The 18,701-nt window shown below is 35.7% G+C and overlaps 3 protein-coding genes across 3 annotated transcripts; 1 reads left to right on the forward strand and 2 right to left on the reverse strand.

The window, feature by feature from the left end:
- Positions 1 to 1,509: 1,509 nt before the first annotated feature.
- On the forward strand, positions 1,510 to 5,553 carry LOTGIDRAFT_163315 (hypothetical protein; the record flags this gene model as incomplete). The annotated part of the gene is made up of 8 exons (XM_009059410.1): positions 1,510 to 1,792; positions 2,345 to 2,418; positions 2,745 to 2,830; positions 3,208 to 3,300; positions 3,711 to 3,820; positions 4,288 to 4,396; positions 4,777 to 4,867; positions 5,314 to 5,553. The coding sequence occupies 8 exons, from the start codon at positions 1,510 to 1,512 to the stop codon at positions 5,551 to 5,553; spliced, it is 1,086 nt and encodes a 361-aa protein (XP_009057658.1).
- Positions 5,554 to 8,649: 3,096 nt separating this feature from the next.
- LOTGIDRAFT_233389 (hypothetical protein) lies at positions 8,650 to 12,351 on the reverse strand. The gene is made up of 5 exons (XM_009059411.1): positions 12,315 to 12,351; positions 11,742 to 11,826; positions 10,454 to 10,528; positions 9,111 to 9,692; positions 8,650 to 9,084 (listed from the first exon to the last, which is right to left on the reverse strand). Exons 2-4 carry the CDS (start codon positions 11,812 to 11,814, stop codon positions 9,220 to 9,222), a joined length of 621 nt encoding a protein of 206 aa, XP_009057659.1. The 5' UTR covers positions 11,815 to 11,826; positions 12,315 to 12,351; the 3' UTR covers positions 8,650 to 9,084; positions 9,111 to 9,219.
- Positions 12,352 to 13,755: 1,404 nt separating this feature from the next.
- Positions 13,756 to 17,330, reverse strand: LOTGIDRAFT_233390 (hypothetical protein). Its single transcript, XM_009059412.1, has 6 exons — positions 17,234 to 17,330; positions 16,678 to 16,704; positions 15,639 to 16,172; positions 14,846 to 15,211; positions 14,229 to 14,262; positions 13,756 to 14,086 (listed from the first exon to the last, which is right to left on the reverse strand). The coding sequence occupies exons 1-5, from the start codon at positions 17,310 to 17,312 to the stop codon at positions 14,249 to 14,251; spliced, it is 1,020 nt and encodes a 339-aa protein (XP_009057660.1). The 5' UTR covers positions 17,313 to 17,330; the 3' UTR covers positions 13,756 to 14,086; positions 14,229 to 14,248.
- Positions 17,331 to 18,701: the final 1,371 nt, after the last annotated feature.

Below are 18,701 nucleotides of genomic sequence, written 5' to 3' on the forward strand. Positions count from 1 at the left end.
TTTCTCATAGAACAAATTTTAACTTAAAAATAAACGTATGATTCTGGTTTTTAAAGATACATTGAACAAAATAATTAATTGTGATGAAAAGATTGGAATTCTTGTCGGAATATTTGGGTTGGCTAAAAAAATGTCTTAAAGGGAAGTAACTCTTGCTTGACTTTGTGGTAAACAAAACTAAAGTAAAGATTACATAATTTGTTATTTTGAACACAGAAAAGAGCCTTTGAAACAATTTGAATGATTTTGACTAGATATTGCTTGTCTTTTAGTTTGATCTGCTCCTTCGCCTCAGAAACAAGTCATCTGTAAATAAAAAGATTCCACAACCGGTCTAATTTTATTGTTGTAGTCATGGGTTGTTTTGTTTTTTTTTCAAGTAATAAGTTGGCAAACTTCCAAAATGCTCCTAATTGGCTTGAAGTTGCCAATCGCCTTCCTGAATGTGGTTTCCTCTTTGGTTTTTGTTATAGTATGTTATTGTTTGAAGTTTCTTGTCATTGTTACTACTCTGTATTTCACATCAACAAGTTACAAACTATACTGGGAGAGAGATATTTATATTTTATGTATGTCCTGTGACTTTTTCACAACAAAGTCTCTAATGATAGGCCTTGTGTTTAGGAATAAAGGTTGTAACATTGCATTGAAAACAATGTTATGAAAAACGGGCTGAGGAACAGGATGTTTAAGTGATATTTGAATGGAATTTGCATAAAAAGCACTGGTCTAGGCCATGAAGTGCTGTTAAATTTATAAATAGAGTTATTATTATCTAGTGGTACTGACTCATCACGTTCATCTGAAAGTAATAGCAACAACCGATATACCTCCATTCTTATATAAAATTGAAAATTAATTTATTTAGTATATATAGTGTTATTTCAAGCAAAGCTTTTTATATATGTTTAATGAAGGCATTTTTTTTTTTGCAGATGGCTTGAACACCTGAACAACTTCTTTAAGATAATGTACAATGTAAATTTCAACAACAATGTTACCATTAGAGCTCTGTTATTGAGCAATAAGTAGGAGAGTACAAAATGTAAAATTCTCAAGATTTTTGTTAATAAATCTAAAGTTTTAATATGGTTCTTCAACTTGGATAAAACATATCAACTTTAGAAGAATTTTGTATGTTCTATAAGCAATTAACAAAGTTCAAGTTCTCCTTTGGAATTTATGTGTCAATTGGAGATTCAGTGACAAAACAAAGTGTTTTAATGGCATATGGATATTTGTTTTAATAATCTGCAAAGTTCAAGTTGTGTTTTAAATTTCTAAGTAGATGGAATAGTTCAAAGATTCTGGGCCATTTTACAATTTTAAGCTTCAGTTTTTCGGTTTTTATTCTATTAAGATATTGTTTCAAAGTTTCTGTGAGAAAATGTGCGTTATACCTTGAATTAGTGACAGGGATTAAGTTTATTGCATGTAACATTTACTGAAAACTGGTGAAATCATGTTACTGTATATAGATGTAGTATAACAAGGGGAGATAACTATAAAATGGCCAATCCAAGTTATCTATCAACTTGTTGCTGTGTAAAGGACGATCTTGAAGGAGATTGTGATGCGCTAGAACAACGAGTTTTATTAGAAAGTCCAGTCGATATTACATGTCTAGTGACAAGTGTCGTCAGTGTAGTGGGCGTGATCTATTTGTTATTGCCCCGCCCTGATTCTGACCTGCGTAATACTCTATCTACCAGTCAGACTAGGATATTAGCTGGGAGAGCTGTTCGGGAAATTATTCATATTCTGATATTATGTGATGTATTGGCTGTATTAGGTATGTACTGATATATATATTCCATATTGTAACACAATTCCCTTTGATCTCCCTGTATAAACACATGGGAGGAGCTTAAATGTGCTATAATTTAAGGATATAAGTTGTCCTTTTTAAGTAATTATAAATGTGACAGTACACTGCAAGTCAATATTTCTTATTATCCTTTTATTAGATATATGCAAAACGGAGCACTTCTCAGGCATTTGTAGGTCTAAGTGATCTACTATCCCACATGATGAGGAAGGAACACAACTTGTTGCTGTCTTTTTTTCATGGTCTATCAGGCGTTAAAATTGAAATTATTTGGTTGAGATTTCCTATCTGTTCAACTCCTAATGTAGATTGATGTATTTCCTAGTATAAAATAATACAAATATTATCTTTAACCAACATTACTCAACAAAATACCATTTTTAATACAATTTGAATTCTTCAAAGAATGAGGTAGAGATTCATATTATTTCTCATTCTGTTTTTGTAACAATATGAAATTGTTTTCTTCATAATGTATTTGACATTAGAATTATTTGTTATTTGAATATATTATAGGTGTTATAACCCGGTCTGTTGTCAAGTTATCAGTCTCTGATTCTATTAATATTGGTTTCTGTAATTTTATTAATGTAAGTAGAAACTGCTGAATGTTTACAGAATTTTATCTATAATATATGATAGGGAGGGAGGGGGATTGGGAGGGAGGGGGGCTGAGGGTACAATCTTTTTGAATATATCTGGGTTTAGGGTGAAGAAATTAAATGAAATGAATGGAGTTTTACATCCTACTTTTTGCACCTGATGGGCTGATGAAGACAGGCATTATCGTGCAGTGTGCCATTCGAACTGTCAAGGAATCTTTGGTGTGTGTCTGCAGGACAGTGTTTTGGAGTTCATGTATCTTGTATCTATATGTAATTATGTTCAGTATCAATTTTACTCTTTATAATTTTAGATTTGGATCCAGTTTTTCTATCTATGTGGTTATTTTTGGAATATTGTTTATGGTGTTGAGTTGTTGTTTTCTGTAAAGAGTGCTGAGTAAGTTTTTTTATTTATATCTTATATTTTACTGAATATTTGGGACAGTGGCGGAGCAAAAATCTCATAACTAGGTTAGAAATTCAAGCAATTTTCAGAGGGATGCCTTTCAGGGGAAGGGATATAATAGAGGGTGATGCTTTGGGCTGCTCCAGTAACTATCTTAGTTTGTGTGATACAGATCAACATACACAATATAAATATACAAAATATTTATATGTTTATATTTGCTGGGAAAAGATAACAAGGCATTCCTTTTTCTTTTTCATTTTTCATGAATATACTGTTTTTGTTTGTTAGCTCAATGTTTGAAAGGCTCTGTTCTAACTGATTACCCCATAAAGATATTGATTTTGAACTAATATTATTTATTTCAGCCATTCCTATATGAAATATGTGGTGGGATTTTTACCTCCAGTTCTACTTATAGTTTTACAGATATTGATGGTGTACGCTTCATCTTCTCAATGGTTCGTATATTTCAGACATCCTTCAAAATTCAGAGGCCTATTCTCGAAAATTAAGCTGCTTAATGTGTAACTGTTAGTTTTAGTGGAATTGCAAGACCAACAGATCTCTGATTGGTTGGTACTTTATACATCCCCACCCCATCCTTCAAAAATCAGGGGCCTTATTCTCAAAAATTATACTAGAAAATCTCGAAAATTGAGGTGCTTAATGTGTAACCGAAGTTTAGGGTTTAACACTTAGTTTTAGTGGAATTGTAAGACCAACAGATCTCTGATTGAAAATTGGAATGATGTTAAACAAAGATTGGATAATGTATTTACAATCTCTTATATTAATATTGTAGCCAGTTATATTTGATTTAATCAGGTATTAATTGTATTTAATAATTCTATTTTCTCCTGTATTGTAGGTGTCTAGAAGAAGGTTTAGATAAATTATTTGTTTATTTATCAATGATATTACCAGTCATATTTGTTTTAATTATAACACCAATAATCTTCTATACTATACTTAAATCAGGTAGGATAGATTCATCACTCCTGATCAATGTTTTCTCAATGTCAAGCTATTATGAACTGCTTCTTATACTTGAATTGCAATAGCCACCTTTATTGTATCTTGGAATGCAGCAATTTGATTTTATTGTTCACCAACGAATACTCCCAATCAGAGCCCTAGACAGATAGACTGTAAACACTAAGCCAACATGTTTAACGGTCAGCAGGTTTGATTGGATTATATGCTAGCGTATACAACCAATTAGAGCCCTACACAGATAGACTGTAAACACTAAGCCAACATGTTTAACGGTCAGCAGGTTTGATTGGATTGTATGCTAGCGTATACAGCCAATCAGAGCCTTAGACAGATAGACTGTAAACACCAAGCCAACATATTACAGCTTATTGTTGCAGAATCTGGAAGTACGTGTAATCATCTACGAGCTCACTGACGATATCTTGACTTTGTTTGTTTATAATTTTCAGTTCGTAAATCAATGATTGGTAGTTTAGGAAGATTTGGGACTATGGAACGAGAAGTTTTGAATGCAGCAAGATTTAAATTCACTTCTATTGTAATAATCTTTATTTTCTGGTGAGTCAATTGATGTATTTAGTGGGTGAGCCATTGGGCCATGCCCCCCTCCTCCCTCAGGCATTTGAAAGGTCAATGAACACTTCATGAACGTTTCCATTTTCTCATTTTTGGACTTTCCCCCCTCATGCATTTTCTAGTCTTATAATGACATTATAGTGCAGGCAGTTAGTGTGTTGGAATCTTTACATGCTGTCAATTACTTGGTTTCTTCTATCAGATAGTAGTAGTTGTTTCTATTCTTGGTTGGTGTGTGAAAGTTGGCTTTTCCATATTATTTCATTCTACCTGACTGTAAAAAGGCTTGACCAAGGATCAACTTGAAAACAGGTTAAATTGACAATACATGTACCTCAAATCAAATATTTTCTTCATTACAGCTGGTTACCTAACCTGATATTTGCTGTCTTACAACTGTTTGAAGAAAGAAATATGATGTATGATGTTTTTCTGGCTGTAGCTACCATACAGGTCTGTACTCATTTATTATGCGCATAGATTAAGTTTATCACTAAGGTAATGTAAAAGGTCTCAAGTACAAGAACTGCTGCAGAGAGGATTAGAACTCAAGTTGTTTTGAGGGGACCAAAAAACCAAGATCCAGTTTGCCTTACACTGTACATGTTAAGAGCATTTGACAGTTGGCGAATTTTTTCATTGCACACTGCAACTTCTTTAGCTCAACCAGCAAAACAATATGTTCCATTTGGTTCCAACAGTCCAATAAGATACAAAACAGTATGATATAAAAGTCCATTTCACTGGTCGTTAAGCCTGGCCAGTGCTTCCGAAAGTAGACCCAATTTGGGCTTTCAGATAGAACAATAGGTGTGAAAGTTTTAGGACATTTATTTCATTAGTACAGTTATACTTTTCATACCTAAGAGCATAAAATATCAAATGTTTCTATATTGTAGGCTATCACCAATCCACTACAAGCTATATTAAATTGTATGGTATATAGAGGGTGGCCTGGGGCTCTGACCATGTGTTCAAATCAATCTGAAGTTACCTCCCTTACACCATCAATGTCGCGGTCAGATTTAGATGGCAGCATTGAAGTTCAGATAAATTCTCTATCATCCAGACTTCAACGCTCAACAGAAACTGACCCGATTTTAAATTTTCGAAATCAAAGGCAGAGTTATACTTCATAGTTTTTACAAGGGTTGTTGATTTGACTGTATTTACCAGTCATGTCTGACTAGAGCTTTGTTGATTTGACTGTATTTACCAGGCCTGTCTGACTAGAGCTTTGTTGATTTGACTGTATTTACCAGTCATGTCTGACTAGAGCTTTGTTGATAAGGCTGTATTTACCAGTCATGTCTGGCTAGAGCTTTGTTGATAAGGCTGTATTTGCCAGTTGTGTTGGAAATATCTTTCTGATGGTGATGTTTTAAATCAAGAAAAGTCTTGATATTTTCTTGAAGAATTTGTCAAATGTACAAAACTTAGTAAATTCAGCATTATAATTATAACAGGCTAGGTACAGTAACTGATGTTGTGTATTGTTCTGGATTATCAAAACAGGTAATAAATAAAGAAGAAGTATGCAGGTCAGATTTGAGTACTACAGAAAAATTAATTTTCTTCTTCTCTTTAGTCATCTATTGCTATTAATTTTTAACTTTCCAACTTATTAAGTTTAGTTTGTGCTCATTTTAGCTCATCTTTGATTTTTATTTTACAATATACATCCTTTAGATTTTTAGTCTAAAGTGGCCCTCACACCATAGTGATCAATAGCTGTAAATATGAAAAGCAGTCATAATTTTCCAATGCAAATCTCATGTAACTAAGTTGTGTATTGTGTTCGGATATCATGACCACTTTCATTAATCACAACCATACTCAACTGGTAATAGCTATGGTGTCAGGGCAAGTTTCAGACTATAGTTTGAATTCTGAAATTTAAATTTCTTGTTATATTAGTTTTGATTCATCACCCATTTACAGTGATTTTTATACATATATTGGGTAGGTGAGAAATGTCCTTTGTACCTCATTCTCTCAAGTTCCATTTTTCCACTAAGGACAGGGAAATTCTTAGGCCAGTTGGGGAAGATAAAGGGCAGAGTGGCATATTTAGTAAATAATGTACATTACTATGTTGAAAGAGTCAAATTAAGTTTTTAAAGATAAATTTAATTTGAAATTTAGATTAGAGTATGTGCTCTCTTTCTCGATGCAATATGGTCTAAAGAATGAGACCATGAGTTATTGCCCTTGAGTCCTTGATTTAACATAAAATTTGGTTTCTGAACTTGGTTAAGGATTCAGATAGGCCTTTAGTTTAGGTCATGTGACATTTCCCACCAAATCCTCATCAATATAGGCCTAATAGTTCATTTTATTTTTATATTATTCAAATATTATCATATATTATTAAGCTTATATTTTTGTAATTCGTAATAAATTTGGCTATATCTTTTTTACCAGTTGATAGAGCTCAATTTCTGTTATCTGTATAGCTGTCTATATATTTACTTTACCAGCTGATAGAGCTCAATTTCAGCTATCTGTATAGCTGTCTATATATTTACTTTACCAGCTGATAGAGCTCAATTTCAGTTATCTGTATAGCTGTCTATATATTTACTTTACCAGCTGATAGAGCTCAATTTCAGCTATCTGTATAGCTGTCTATATATTTACTTTACCAGCTGATAGAGCTCAATTTCAGCTATCTGTATAGTCTTCTAAATATTTACTTTACCAGCTGATAGAGCTCAATTTCAGCTATCTGTATAGTCATCTGAACATTAACATTACCAGCTGATAGAGCTCAATTTCAACTGTCTGTATAGTCATCTAAATATTTACTTTACCAGCTGATAGAGCTCAATTTCAACTGTCTGTATAGTCAGCTAGATATTTACATTATCAGCTGATAGAGCTCAATTTTAGCTATCTGTATGAGTTTAAGAAATTAAATTTTCAGTTTTCTGACTACAGTGAAACCTCTCTGAACCGGCAACTTCTGAAATGGCTGGATTAGAAAGGAATAGGCTACTCAAACAGAGTTACATCCCTTGTCAAATGTTGCTCCACATTAAAGAGTAAAGTTCCAATTACACCAGATCAATCTCCATGTGAATACAGATAGTAGTCATGAGTTTCGAACGCAACTCTTATGCAACAAAGTTGTGAGTTACGTTCGGCACTCATGGCCACAATGTTTATTCGCAACCATGCGCAACTGATAATCTCTATGGTGTAAAGAGTAAGGCTCAAGCATTGAAATAATGGAAATCGATTTGGATTGGATTAGTGATTAATCGTTTACTCTGATAATTAATCAGAGGTAAATGAGGTTTTTCTTCTATATGTGATATCCGAGACTGTTCTAATGTGACGGTTTATAACGAAGGGATGTCGGTTCATATGGTTTAGAAGGACTGCACTGTAAGCTATATCTCCGTTAATATTTAAGTTGATTTTTAGAAATTATAAAATTTTCTGTTTCCCGACTGTGTCTCTATACGTATTTAAGTTGTTTATTATTAAATTATAATTATGGTATTTATAAACTATAGGTTGATTGGTGCAATATAATATACTTGCTTTCATTAATAAATACATTTTTATACGATTACATGACGTGTTGTATTTAAACCCCTTAAATTAAACAGACGGAAACTGGCTTTTAATGCCTGCTAGAAGAGATCGTATGACAATCTGCTCGATGCAGACCAACTGAGCGTAAAGGCGATTGGCAAAAGCCCAAACTCCACCGTCGTCGACTCTTTCGGTCTGTTATTGGGTTTTAAAACCTCTGTTACCCTAATTTTCTATTCTAGAGATCATCATCATACATTAAAAAAAAAAAAACACGCACCTGTTTCCCTACCTGTACCTACCAGTCACATGTTTCTATTTATAGATCTAATTAACAGATTTAATTAATTAGGTTGACTGACGCTCGGGGTAAATCATGTTCAATAGGCTACTGTTAAAATATGTTTATGGGTGCGCTGAGAGACTACGTTCTTACATGTCAATAACACACAAGAACTTGATTCACAACTCTCTGGAATCACTACCTCATTAATGGTTATAATATTTCAATTCACATTTAAAGGTTTTGTAGAAATATTTTACCCTTTTCAAAATGTCGACTTGCTAAGTCGAAGAAAGATTCAAAATGACTGTAAACTATGTTCGCGTCTGTTATTTACATAGTTTCGTATGCGCTGAGAGTTACTCTTTAGGGCCGATGGGGTCTGTTGGATTTTAATGTTGATGCATTTAAAATAAAAATAATTTTTATACAATTCATGGATTTCGTTAGTTTTTTACAAAATTCAACAAGATTCACAACAAATCTATTTATTTTAGAATTTATGGCGACTTAATTCAAAATTCTAATCAATTTTACAATTTTGTGGAAAATTCGGTAACAGGCTTACACCTAATTAAAGTTTTATTTAAAAGTTGAATTAGACACAATTCAGATTTCTTCTAAACATGACAGATTTCTCTCAAAATTCTTGGAGCCAAAAACCAAACTAACATGTTTTGAATCCCACGTCAACCTAATTAAACAAACAATACAGGTACTCTCTTTTAGAACTTCATTTTGCAACAAAAACGTGCGGAACTGTGTTCAACGGGAGAAGGTGTTTTCTCGCAACTATTGCCTTTTTTCAGGTTTTCGAGTCATTGTTAATTTGTTAGTGTTTAGTTCCACATATTCCTATAATATGATACTGGTTTCTTTTTCAGAATTTCAAAATTAAATCACAGGTTTTCAAAAACTTGAATCCAAAAATAGGTGTCGATTGTCCAGACGAGAAAATGATCTGAGTTGAGAAACGTTATTATCCACGACCACCGTCCCCTCTAACAGGGAACTGACCATTGTTAGGGTCTCGTGGACTGGGATAGAAAGGGTTGCCACAGACGTCCCCTCGACACGGGAACCCACTGTTGCTACCCCCAGTGATAGTGATTACTTCATTATTGTTATTATTGTTGTAGACCACGTGACCCATAATGTTACCCATGGGTCCATACACTAATGGTGGTCCGTAATGTTGCGGCAAGACGTTTCCAAGATACATCTGGTTCGGATCGTAAGCGCATTGTCGTCCGTCCCACGTCTGTAACACTACTCCGATCAGCAATCCGTTTAAACCTATCACCATTCCACCGTTATGTTTTCCCAGTGGTTTATTTTGGGCGTAGATTTGACCCACGAAGTTAGGTAAAATGGTCGGGGTGCCCCGGATGTTAGGGATACCCAGCAGACCACCAACTGGGTTATGTAAATGAGTTAAACCCACATTTAATCCTGCAAATAAAAAACCATAAGGATTAAACAAGAAAATCGGAAATAAAAACAAAAGACATGAATCGTATATGTCATATTAAAGCTTAATACTGGAATAGTAAATTTGGTCACCCACCAACTCTTTTGCAGAGCGCATCAGTTGCAAATATAATGTCAGCTTGTGAAGGGAAGGGGCGATTATCAAACTTCAGGCTAATGATTTGCATACGTATTGTCTAAATCTAAAGGTACAACGTAAATGTACCCAAAAAACAATAATAGTTATAAATGTGAACTCTCCAAAGAGTGTACCGAGCTGACCGAGTTGACCAATCCAGTCGCAGAGTGGTGCCGTTAGGATGAGCCTGTCCTGCCTCGCTATCAACACCCATCACAGAATTTCTATGCTCAGATATTGCACTCTGGCGAGTAGATTCTGTTCCTTTCAGATTAACGGTGGAATTTCTGTTTGTACTCTACAAGAATCAAATTTACGAAAACTGCCTGAGAGTTGGCAAATGAAACTCAGATTAACACCAGTCTCCATCATACTTCATACTAAGAAGGTTATACAAGATAAAGGGCGTGACTATTCGTACCTCGACGGTACAAAAATGGGCATTAAAAAACATATGACCATCCCTACCTAACCCTAACGAAGTCACTTAATATCATTCTTGACAATCAAAATGGCTTCACGCTTTATAAAAACCCCAAAACTAACGTGCCTATTGTGTCCTATGCACCGTGACAGCCAGCGCGAAAGAAAAATGTATTCTTACCACTAAAAGTGCCGAACAGATTAAGATGGGGTGTCTGAACTAGTGGACTGAATACTCCAAACACCGGGAAACCAACTGAAATAAAACAGAAATACTGTTAAACATTAATACTAACTGTTATTAGAGGACAAATTACAATTTTATTCAAACACAGATCTGGACATTTTCTCAATGAGTTTTTTTCTGATGGATACTTTACTCGTAGTCGACCCAGACGTTAATGGGTGCGGGTAATTCGAGAACGATCAATGCCAAGAGGTTTGGCCACGGACCAGCTATAGAAAGAATCCTTGTGAAATCATTGTCAAGAGATTTGGTCAAAGATTAACTGGTAGACAGGGTCTTTTTGAAGCCATGTTGCTATCGTATAAAAAATTACTGTTTGTGTCTTTTCTTTTTTCTATCCACGGAAGATGTATGTAATCTTCCACTATCACTTCCACTTTCACTCAGAGGCGGAGACAGGTTTACGTCCGAGGGGGTGGGGGGATTATCTGAGGTTGCCCGAATTTCTAACCCTCCTTTGGCTCCGCCACTGCTATCACAAAGCGGACCATCTTGATCTGTATTTTGTTTAAATTGGACAGACTAGGGTGACATGTTCAAAGACGGAAGAACAGATAGAGAGACCCAGTGATATGGAGAAACCTAATACAGACGTATCCCTTCAATTAATGATGAAATTAATTAAAATCAACAGTTCGCGATATCTTAGTTTTGTTGATTAATATTATTGAAATGTAATAAACAGCCACGGGGTCAAATATGTTTTCTAGTATCAATTTGTTCAAATGAAATAAAGGTAAATAAGTTATCCATGAAAAATACAGTTATGTTGTTTACATTTAGTTATTTTGGGATCGTAATGCTGGCAAAGGGATACAACTCCTGTCTATAAACTTGGTCAATTCAGTGGTCGACCAGTGAACTAGGCTACTAATATGTCTAGATATTGAAGCATCTCTTCAAATAAGGTCAAAACATTATTGTCAAATTTCCCGAATATAAATATAACGAAGTAAACATAAATATTGATGTCAAAAAATCTTGTTACAACTGAAGGATAACTTCACTAGAGGATTACTAAAAGGGATTACATAGGGAGGAGTTCAAGAATGCGAATCGGAATCTTGAGATGGGTGTGGCTGGTTGGGGTCAAAGGGGATTCACAGACAACTCTTTCCCCAGTTAAATGATTAGAAATTTGAAAGTAAGGGTGGGGCTGAGATAAACCCAGCTTCAGCCCCCACCCCCCTAGCACCAACAATCTCCTCTAATTAATACTCACGGTGTCTGCCACAGTGAATACTGGTCACTGACAAGATGGCGATCACTAGCCTCAATAATTTCCACGTTTCCATTTTATTCACCAGCTGAAATTTATAACAGTTGTACGTAAATCTACAGAGATGTCATTCTCCAAAACTAATAGCTAGCTTGTTCTGTTTGAAGAGTAAAGAATCGAACACAATTTTATGTTATACGATTCGTAGAGTTTTGTTGAACATAACGTTTCTACAATTTACATTTTCATCGTCAGTTCATAGTGTATATTTTTCCTGGGTTTTATGGTACACAACGTTTCAACAATTTACATTGTCAACCGGTGAAAATGATTATTGAATGTCGCTGAAGCATTTCACCACCGAGATTTAACCAAAAGTCGAATAGCGACTTATCAGCCAGATTGCATAAAAAAAATTTGAATGTCGCTGAAGGATTAGATTAGTCACCAAATCCCAATAAATCAGAAAGTCATTTAACAGCCAAATTTCATAGTAGATGACAGACCACAATAAAACATTAAATACTGTCGTCTGTCTATCATAGACAATACATACATTATCATAAATATTCTTACCCCCTCGGGATGTTACAGTCCTGACACCTTCAACCTGTCACTTGAGCCACAAATCATTAACACCTTATAGAACCTGTACCCACAGTTCAACCCGTACCGTCCGTAACTCTCCGGATAAACTCGACTGTTTCCGTCATTCAGAATATTAATTTTTCATTGTCATTGATTAAAATTTCAATCTGGGCGGTGCTAATTTTCGCACCGTTTTCTGATTGGATACATTTTCAATATGGCGGATGACTGATTGTGAAATTCAGTGCCTATGGGTTGAAATTGACAAACCTTAATCTGCTATATCTCATGTCGATGAAGTTTAAACGGAAGTAACGATTAGTTATCTACTGCTGGCCATATTTTAACTATGATCTGTAGCCGCCAGCGACAAGGAGCGTTTAAATCGAATTTAAATATTTCGGAATTTCAAATCATAGGCCTACATCAATTTTGAGTAAAATGTCGGATCATTTTGTGCCACTTTGAAGCTAATTCGAGATATCATGACCATATATATTGGCTCTGACGGATGATTTTGGTGGTTAGTCGCCTGGGAAAGGGTCAGAAAGGAATAGTACAATTTTCCCGACTCTTTCCCAGACGACAAACCTTCAAAATCATCTGTTGGAACTTGTAGATAGTTCAGAGTTTCTCGGACTACACAGAAACAAGGTTCACATGAAGCACGGTGCGTTTTTCAACATCATGTATCAGAAATTTTTAGGAAGGGGGGCGGGGAAGGAGTGGGGGCAATATTTTCTCCGGTGGCTTGATCGTACTTCACCTTTTCGCACTTAAAGAAGTAATTATTTTGAAGTGGTATCTCATCAGTGAATGAAAACTGGCCTATATTTAAATTGTATGCAAAATAGCTTGTGGGCTGATTTATCCTGACTTAATAAAAATGTCCATTTATTGACGAGAAATGTTAAAAATGACACATTGTATGTGACCAATGGGATATTTCGAAAGGCAGTTTTCATAATGCGCTTTTACTAAATTGGACGTGAGTTCAGCATCTTCACAATGTCAAAATATTACGACTTACGTCTTTTACCTTGACTACAATAGGCGCCTTTCGTGTATCACAGAATGAAGCAATTTGATTGGATTGTACGCTGGCGATTTCAGCGAATCAGAGCCTTAGAAACCTCTGATTGGCTGTATCTGCTATCATCGGTGCATTTACATAATTACGTTGTACAAGACAGGTGGCTATTGTCGTCAAGGCATGAGATGAAGTTCGTCATATCTTGACATTGTGAAGATGGTTGTTCAGTCACCAGGATTTGTCCATTTCAAATAATTCTCACTACTTAAGCCCCATCTACACTATCATACATCTGTTCAAAACAACAATGTATTTATGATAGTAAGCAAAGATGCGAAATGACCACACCGAGCCACCCAACATTTGACGTAAGGAAAATAAACTTAAAACTTACATAAATTTAAGAAAATAATTTATTACAAATAAAAACACTCATTAAATAATCCCCCAAAATAATCGGGTGTAGAGTCACTTTGAATTCTGCTCTTAGGGTATTAGTCCAGCTAATTTTAGTATTTCAATATTAATAAGTTACAGTTAGCATGCCCTGCCTTTGACGTCACGTTCAGTCCATTGACTACTTAAACAGGGAAGGTGAGATATTAAATGACGTCATTAATTCAATATGACGTCAAGTCCCTCGGGGTCCAATCAAAATCAAATTCAAAATTTCAAATGTTTATCACGTTCCATCTTTCTCTATGAGGTATTTATGGAGTCAATGAACCTGAAAAAAAGACGGAAAAATATAATTTGTCGAGGGAGGTAACTCTTGTTAGGAAAAAAGGATATTAGTCCACAATATGACCTTGTTAATATAGGTACGGTACAGCCGTATATAGAGTATTGAATTAAGTAACTATACATACCGTTGATATATTGATGTAAATTATATTCTATAATCTGAAAAAAGGTGAAATTATAATTAAAGTAACAGAATGCAGCGTTTTACACATCTTCACAGTGTCAAACTATTATGAACTTCCTACATTTACCTTGATTGTAATAGTCACCTATCTTGTATCATGGAAGTTTGACAATGAAGCCAGTTGATTGGATTGTGCGCTAGCAAATACAGCCAATCAGAAGCTTCGATAGAAAGTCCAAACACATAATGCTTACAACCTTTCTGTCGAGGACTCTGATTGGCTGTTTCCGCTCGACAATTCAATCAAATCGCTGCATTCCGTGATAAAAGAAAGGTGACTATTGCAGTCAAAGTATAAGTATGAAGTTCGTAATAATTTAACATTGTGAACATTAACATTATAGGCCTATATTTTGAAATATATATAACAAGCATTTAAAGAAGAATAGGAAATAAGATATTGCAAACAGGTCTTTTTTTAAAAACAAATATCTACTCGATGAAGTTCAGAAACAAGGTCGACACCAGATCGGACACCAAGACTTTAAATATAGAAATGATCCCCGAGGGCTCAAGTATAAACTACTTTAACGGTATATATCTAAAGTTGGTACTTACTGATTGTACTAGCGTTATCCAAAATAACTCGACCAATGGTGGCTCCGTTATTAACAACGAACATACCCTGAACTCCACGATCCACGACCTCGCCTAGAATCATCTGAGCGTTCACATTAATCGCTACCAAACCGTTCACGGTTGATAGTACTTCACCGATCTTCTCTTGACCTGTTAAATCTAAGACTTCCCCTGCGTCAGTTCCGGTTATAGAACCACCCATCACTGATCCGCTTCCAATAATTGATCCGGTGTTAAGTACTGATCCGCCGTTTATCACTGATCCACCATTTATCACAGATCCACCGTTTATCATCGATCCGCCGTTGATCATCGATCCAGTTCCAATCACTGCACCAGCTGATCCTGCAATTATAAAGAAACTTTAATGGATTTACATTGTAAGTAGTTTGATGAATCTAATTCAAATGTAGATCTGCATGTTTCGTTTAGTTTCTTTTCTGTGGGTAACTACCCTGACGAGAATTCCCTTCACTTATAGAATACAAATCTTTCGGTGAAGAGAGCATTTGATTGGTCGAATATTAAATGACCCAAAACAGGAGATGCCTAACAGTTTTTTCAGATCATGACTTCGTTGACATCCTATCTTCTGCACCTTATTGATCAAACTATACATGTACAAGAAAAATAAGTTTCAAAGTACCATGGTGATGGGGCCAATATTTTAATCGCTTATAGTTCATCAATTGTAATAATGTCTTTCTGTTCTTTTCCAAAAATATTTCTGGACGAGACTATCCCTAACCCACGTTATAGATAACAAAATTACCTCCAGTTGTGAAAACTCCAAGATCTTGAGTAGGATTGGTGTTGGTGATGGTAACTCCAGCAGGTATAGTAGCCACATTATTCACTGTCATGGTATTGCCAGCCAATCCCATGTTTCCGACCACACCCATGTTTCCGACCACACCCATGTTTCCAGCCACACCCACGTTTCCGGTTAAACCCAGGTTTCCGGCTAAACCCATGTTTCCGGGTATACCCACGTTTCCGGCTAAACCCATGTTTCCGGGTATACCACCAGAACCGATAGCACCAGCGACTGTTGCAGCACCTACGGCAGCAGTCGTGGCAGCATTGGCACCAGCAGCTGCAGCATTTGCACCAACAGCAGCAGCTGCACCACTTGCGGCATTTGCACCTGCTAAGGCAGCGTTAGCACCGAGTGCATGGTTAACGGCTAACATCTGCCCCTGCTGAAGGGCTGCTGCCCCGAGAAGCTGTCGTCCGACAAGTTGTTGGCCCAGCAGCTGTTGTCCGAGGATCTGTCGGCCAATAATCTGTCGACCGATGATGGCATCTGAAAAATAGAAGGTTTCAAACTACAACAGACAGCGGAAGTGACGGCTGCAGAACTTTGGATTGGAGGGAGCGTGTGCGAATTTTTTTTTCGAATGCATTATAGGGGTGATGAAAGCGTGCCTCCGGAGAAAATTTGGAGATGAAGGGGTCAAATCCTATTATTTATGCAATTTGAATGAGCATTCTTCTTTATCACATTTTCACAATTAAGAAATGCATATACCCATAAAACGTTGTATGCTTAGACCTTTGTTTTGTTTTTCATATTCAATGAGGTAAACGTGACATAACATGCCTGGATCATTCAAGTTGAAAATAAATACCAGCACTGAAAGAGTAGCAATTTGTGCCAAGTGCAACGGCATAGTAGCATCTCTTTTTTTTAGTGAATATACCAGTATATGACAAATGGGATTAAACATGCAAGGTTTTATTTTCCCTCTAGGGACTTTCTGAATAGTAATGTTACCCATTACAGCTAATCAAGATAAATTTATACTCACTGCGGATTAACGGGTTGACCAAAGGAACTGCAATGGAAATAAAAAAACAAATATATATATCTACGTGAGACATTTGAAATCCAGATGCTCTCTGGGTAGGTGTTGGGATATTTTAGCATGGTTCTACTCAACCTTCTGGTAATGTTTCACAAGGAAAAAAATCAAGGAATCTTACTACCAGTTGCTCGAACGTTAAGCTATCTTCAAAGGTATAACTATTTTTCAAGGATAAGTTCTCGTCAATCCTGTCTACCAGCTACCGGCCAGTTTTCTTAAAATGGTTTGATAAGGCTTGGCCAGGTTTACGTTAGAATGTCTGGGATGCTTTCAGGGCTGCGAGTTGGCGGCTGTCTCCTAAGCCTCCCGCCCCTCCGTGGCTCCGCCACTGGGTTGATAACTTAGGTTCTCAATGATCCTGTCTTCCGTCTGGTCTTTGCCAACTTTCATTACAATGATCTATATTGAGTGAGGGATGCCCGAGCTCAATCAATGCCAAGCGATAATATTGGTTCCACGACCAGTATTTTCGATAGTAAAAGACTTAAAGTAATCTTACCAATAGGAATTATATGTGATGTAGAAAGCGAAATAACACACACCACGGCTAATAATCTGAAAGATATCTGGGACCACATCTTTAAATGAGCTTCAGACTGTATCTAGGAGGGGAAAAACATTAAATTATTCACATCGAAAACCCCATATACTATCAATCAGAAGCACAAAACAAAACCCGACCATTGGGCCTGTGATAGGTCTTTTTTTGAAGTGAAAAAATTAAGCCCCCTAAATGCTCAAAATTCATCTTAGGCCGTCTAAATTCCGTTGGCGTCTGGGGCCTATGGCAGTCCTTCTGATCTCGCCTAACTCTGGGTGATATTCTAAAGAGTGTACAATTGTCTTTGAGGCTGCAAGAGGGTGGTGGACGTATGACCCCTCTGCCCTCCCTTGATTCTGGTGTGGCCCGCTGTTGTACTAGTGTCTGTTTATAAAGACACCAGACATCACCCATCTCTTGGGTATATAGAGAGTGGTTCACTGTTGTACAAGTGTCTGTTTATAGCAACAACAGACATCACCTAAGAAGATTTGTCTCTTCTACTAGTTTCAAATTATTTAAAGTATGCGGAACCCGGATTTACGAATAATAAAATATTAACAAACATTTTGTTGACACAAATTTAAGAACTTAAAACGTCCTTAAAGCCCTGTGCCAGTGCTTTCGTAACTTTGTCATTAGTACAAAGTTACAACCTTTAATCCCTAGGTAATATTCTAGAGGATGTCCTAGGCCTTACTTGTTCACAAAAGGGATTAATTTTTGATTTGTGCGCAACTCCAAAAATGGCTTAAAATGACAAAAAAATGACCGAAAGGTAAAAAAAAAAAAAAAAAAAAAAAATATAAATATATATATATTATATATATACCCAAAAAGAAAAATCCAGAAAAAAAATATTCTTACCTTAAATTTTGAAATTAGCCTTGGCGTTAGGAAAACAAAGTGACGATTTGAAAAACATAACTTGTCTTTTTATACCACTGTCAATTTGTTGGCAATCCATCTATAACCTGCCCAGGAAAATAGTCAAAAAACTCACGACAATGTCTTTGATTTACCTTTGATATTGAATGATTTATTATTCCTGATTTAGTTCCTTCAAAGGGATGATTTTTATATCAAGTTACCTGGTACAGTTTATTTATTTTCAAGTGATACACTTACTGATATATTTGATTTAACAGGTGTTAGTATCCATCTGTGACACTTTTTTAAATAAAAAAATCTAACATGCAGTTCATCTGCAATATAATAACTAAAATACTGCATTGAAAAAGAGAATGTAATGCTGCTGTCCTGGCAGAATTTCATTTGATTTGAATCGAACAGAAGTATCGGGTGGTAGTTTGTTTTACTTCCATAGTCCTATTTTCCTGATCGATATTATCATTATATAGACAGAGCTTTATGGAACAACAATCACTGGTTAAAGTTTTATGCAATGATTTTATTTCACTATCGC

This window comes from Lottia gigantea (genome assembly GCF_000327385.1).
Source record: "Lottia gigantea unplaced genomic scaffold LOTGIsca_39, whole genome shotgun sequence".
Lineage (NCBI taxonomy): Eukaryota > Metazoa > Mollusca > Gastropoda > Lottiidae > Lottia > Lottia gigantea.

Excerpts from the sequence above, each read along its gene's own strand:
- LOTGIDRAFT_233389 (XM_009059411.1), bottom strand. The coding sequence starts at position 11,814 with ATGGAAACGTGGAAATTATTGAGGCTAGTGATCGCCATCTTGTCAGTG. Across the intron at positions 10,529-11,741 it reads TATTCACTGTGGCAGACACC|TTGGTTTCCCGGTGTTTGGA; the intron begins GTGAGTATTAAT and ends GTTTTATTTCAG. Across the intron at positions 9,693-10,453 it reads TCTGTTCGGCACTTTTAGTG|GATTAAATGTGGGTTTAACT; the intron begins GTAAGAATACAT and ends TTTTATTTGCAG.
- LOTGIDRAFT_233390 (XM_009059412.1), bottom strand. The coding sequence starts at position 17,312 with ATGTGGTCCCAGATATCTTTCAGATTATTAGCCGTGGTGTGTGTTATT. Across the intron at positions 16,705-17,233 it reads ATCACATATAATTCCTATTG|TTCCTTTGGTCAACCCGTTA; the intron begins GTAAGATTACTT and ends TTTCCATTGCAG. Across the intron at positions 15,212-15,638 it reads TGGAGTTTTCACAACTGGAG|GATCAGCTGGTGCAGTGATT; the intron begins GTAATTTTGTTA and ends TTATAATTGCAG.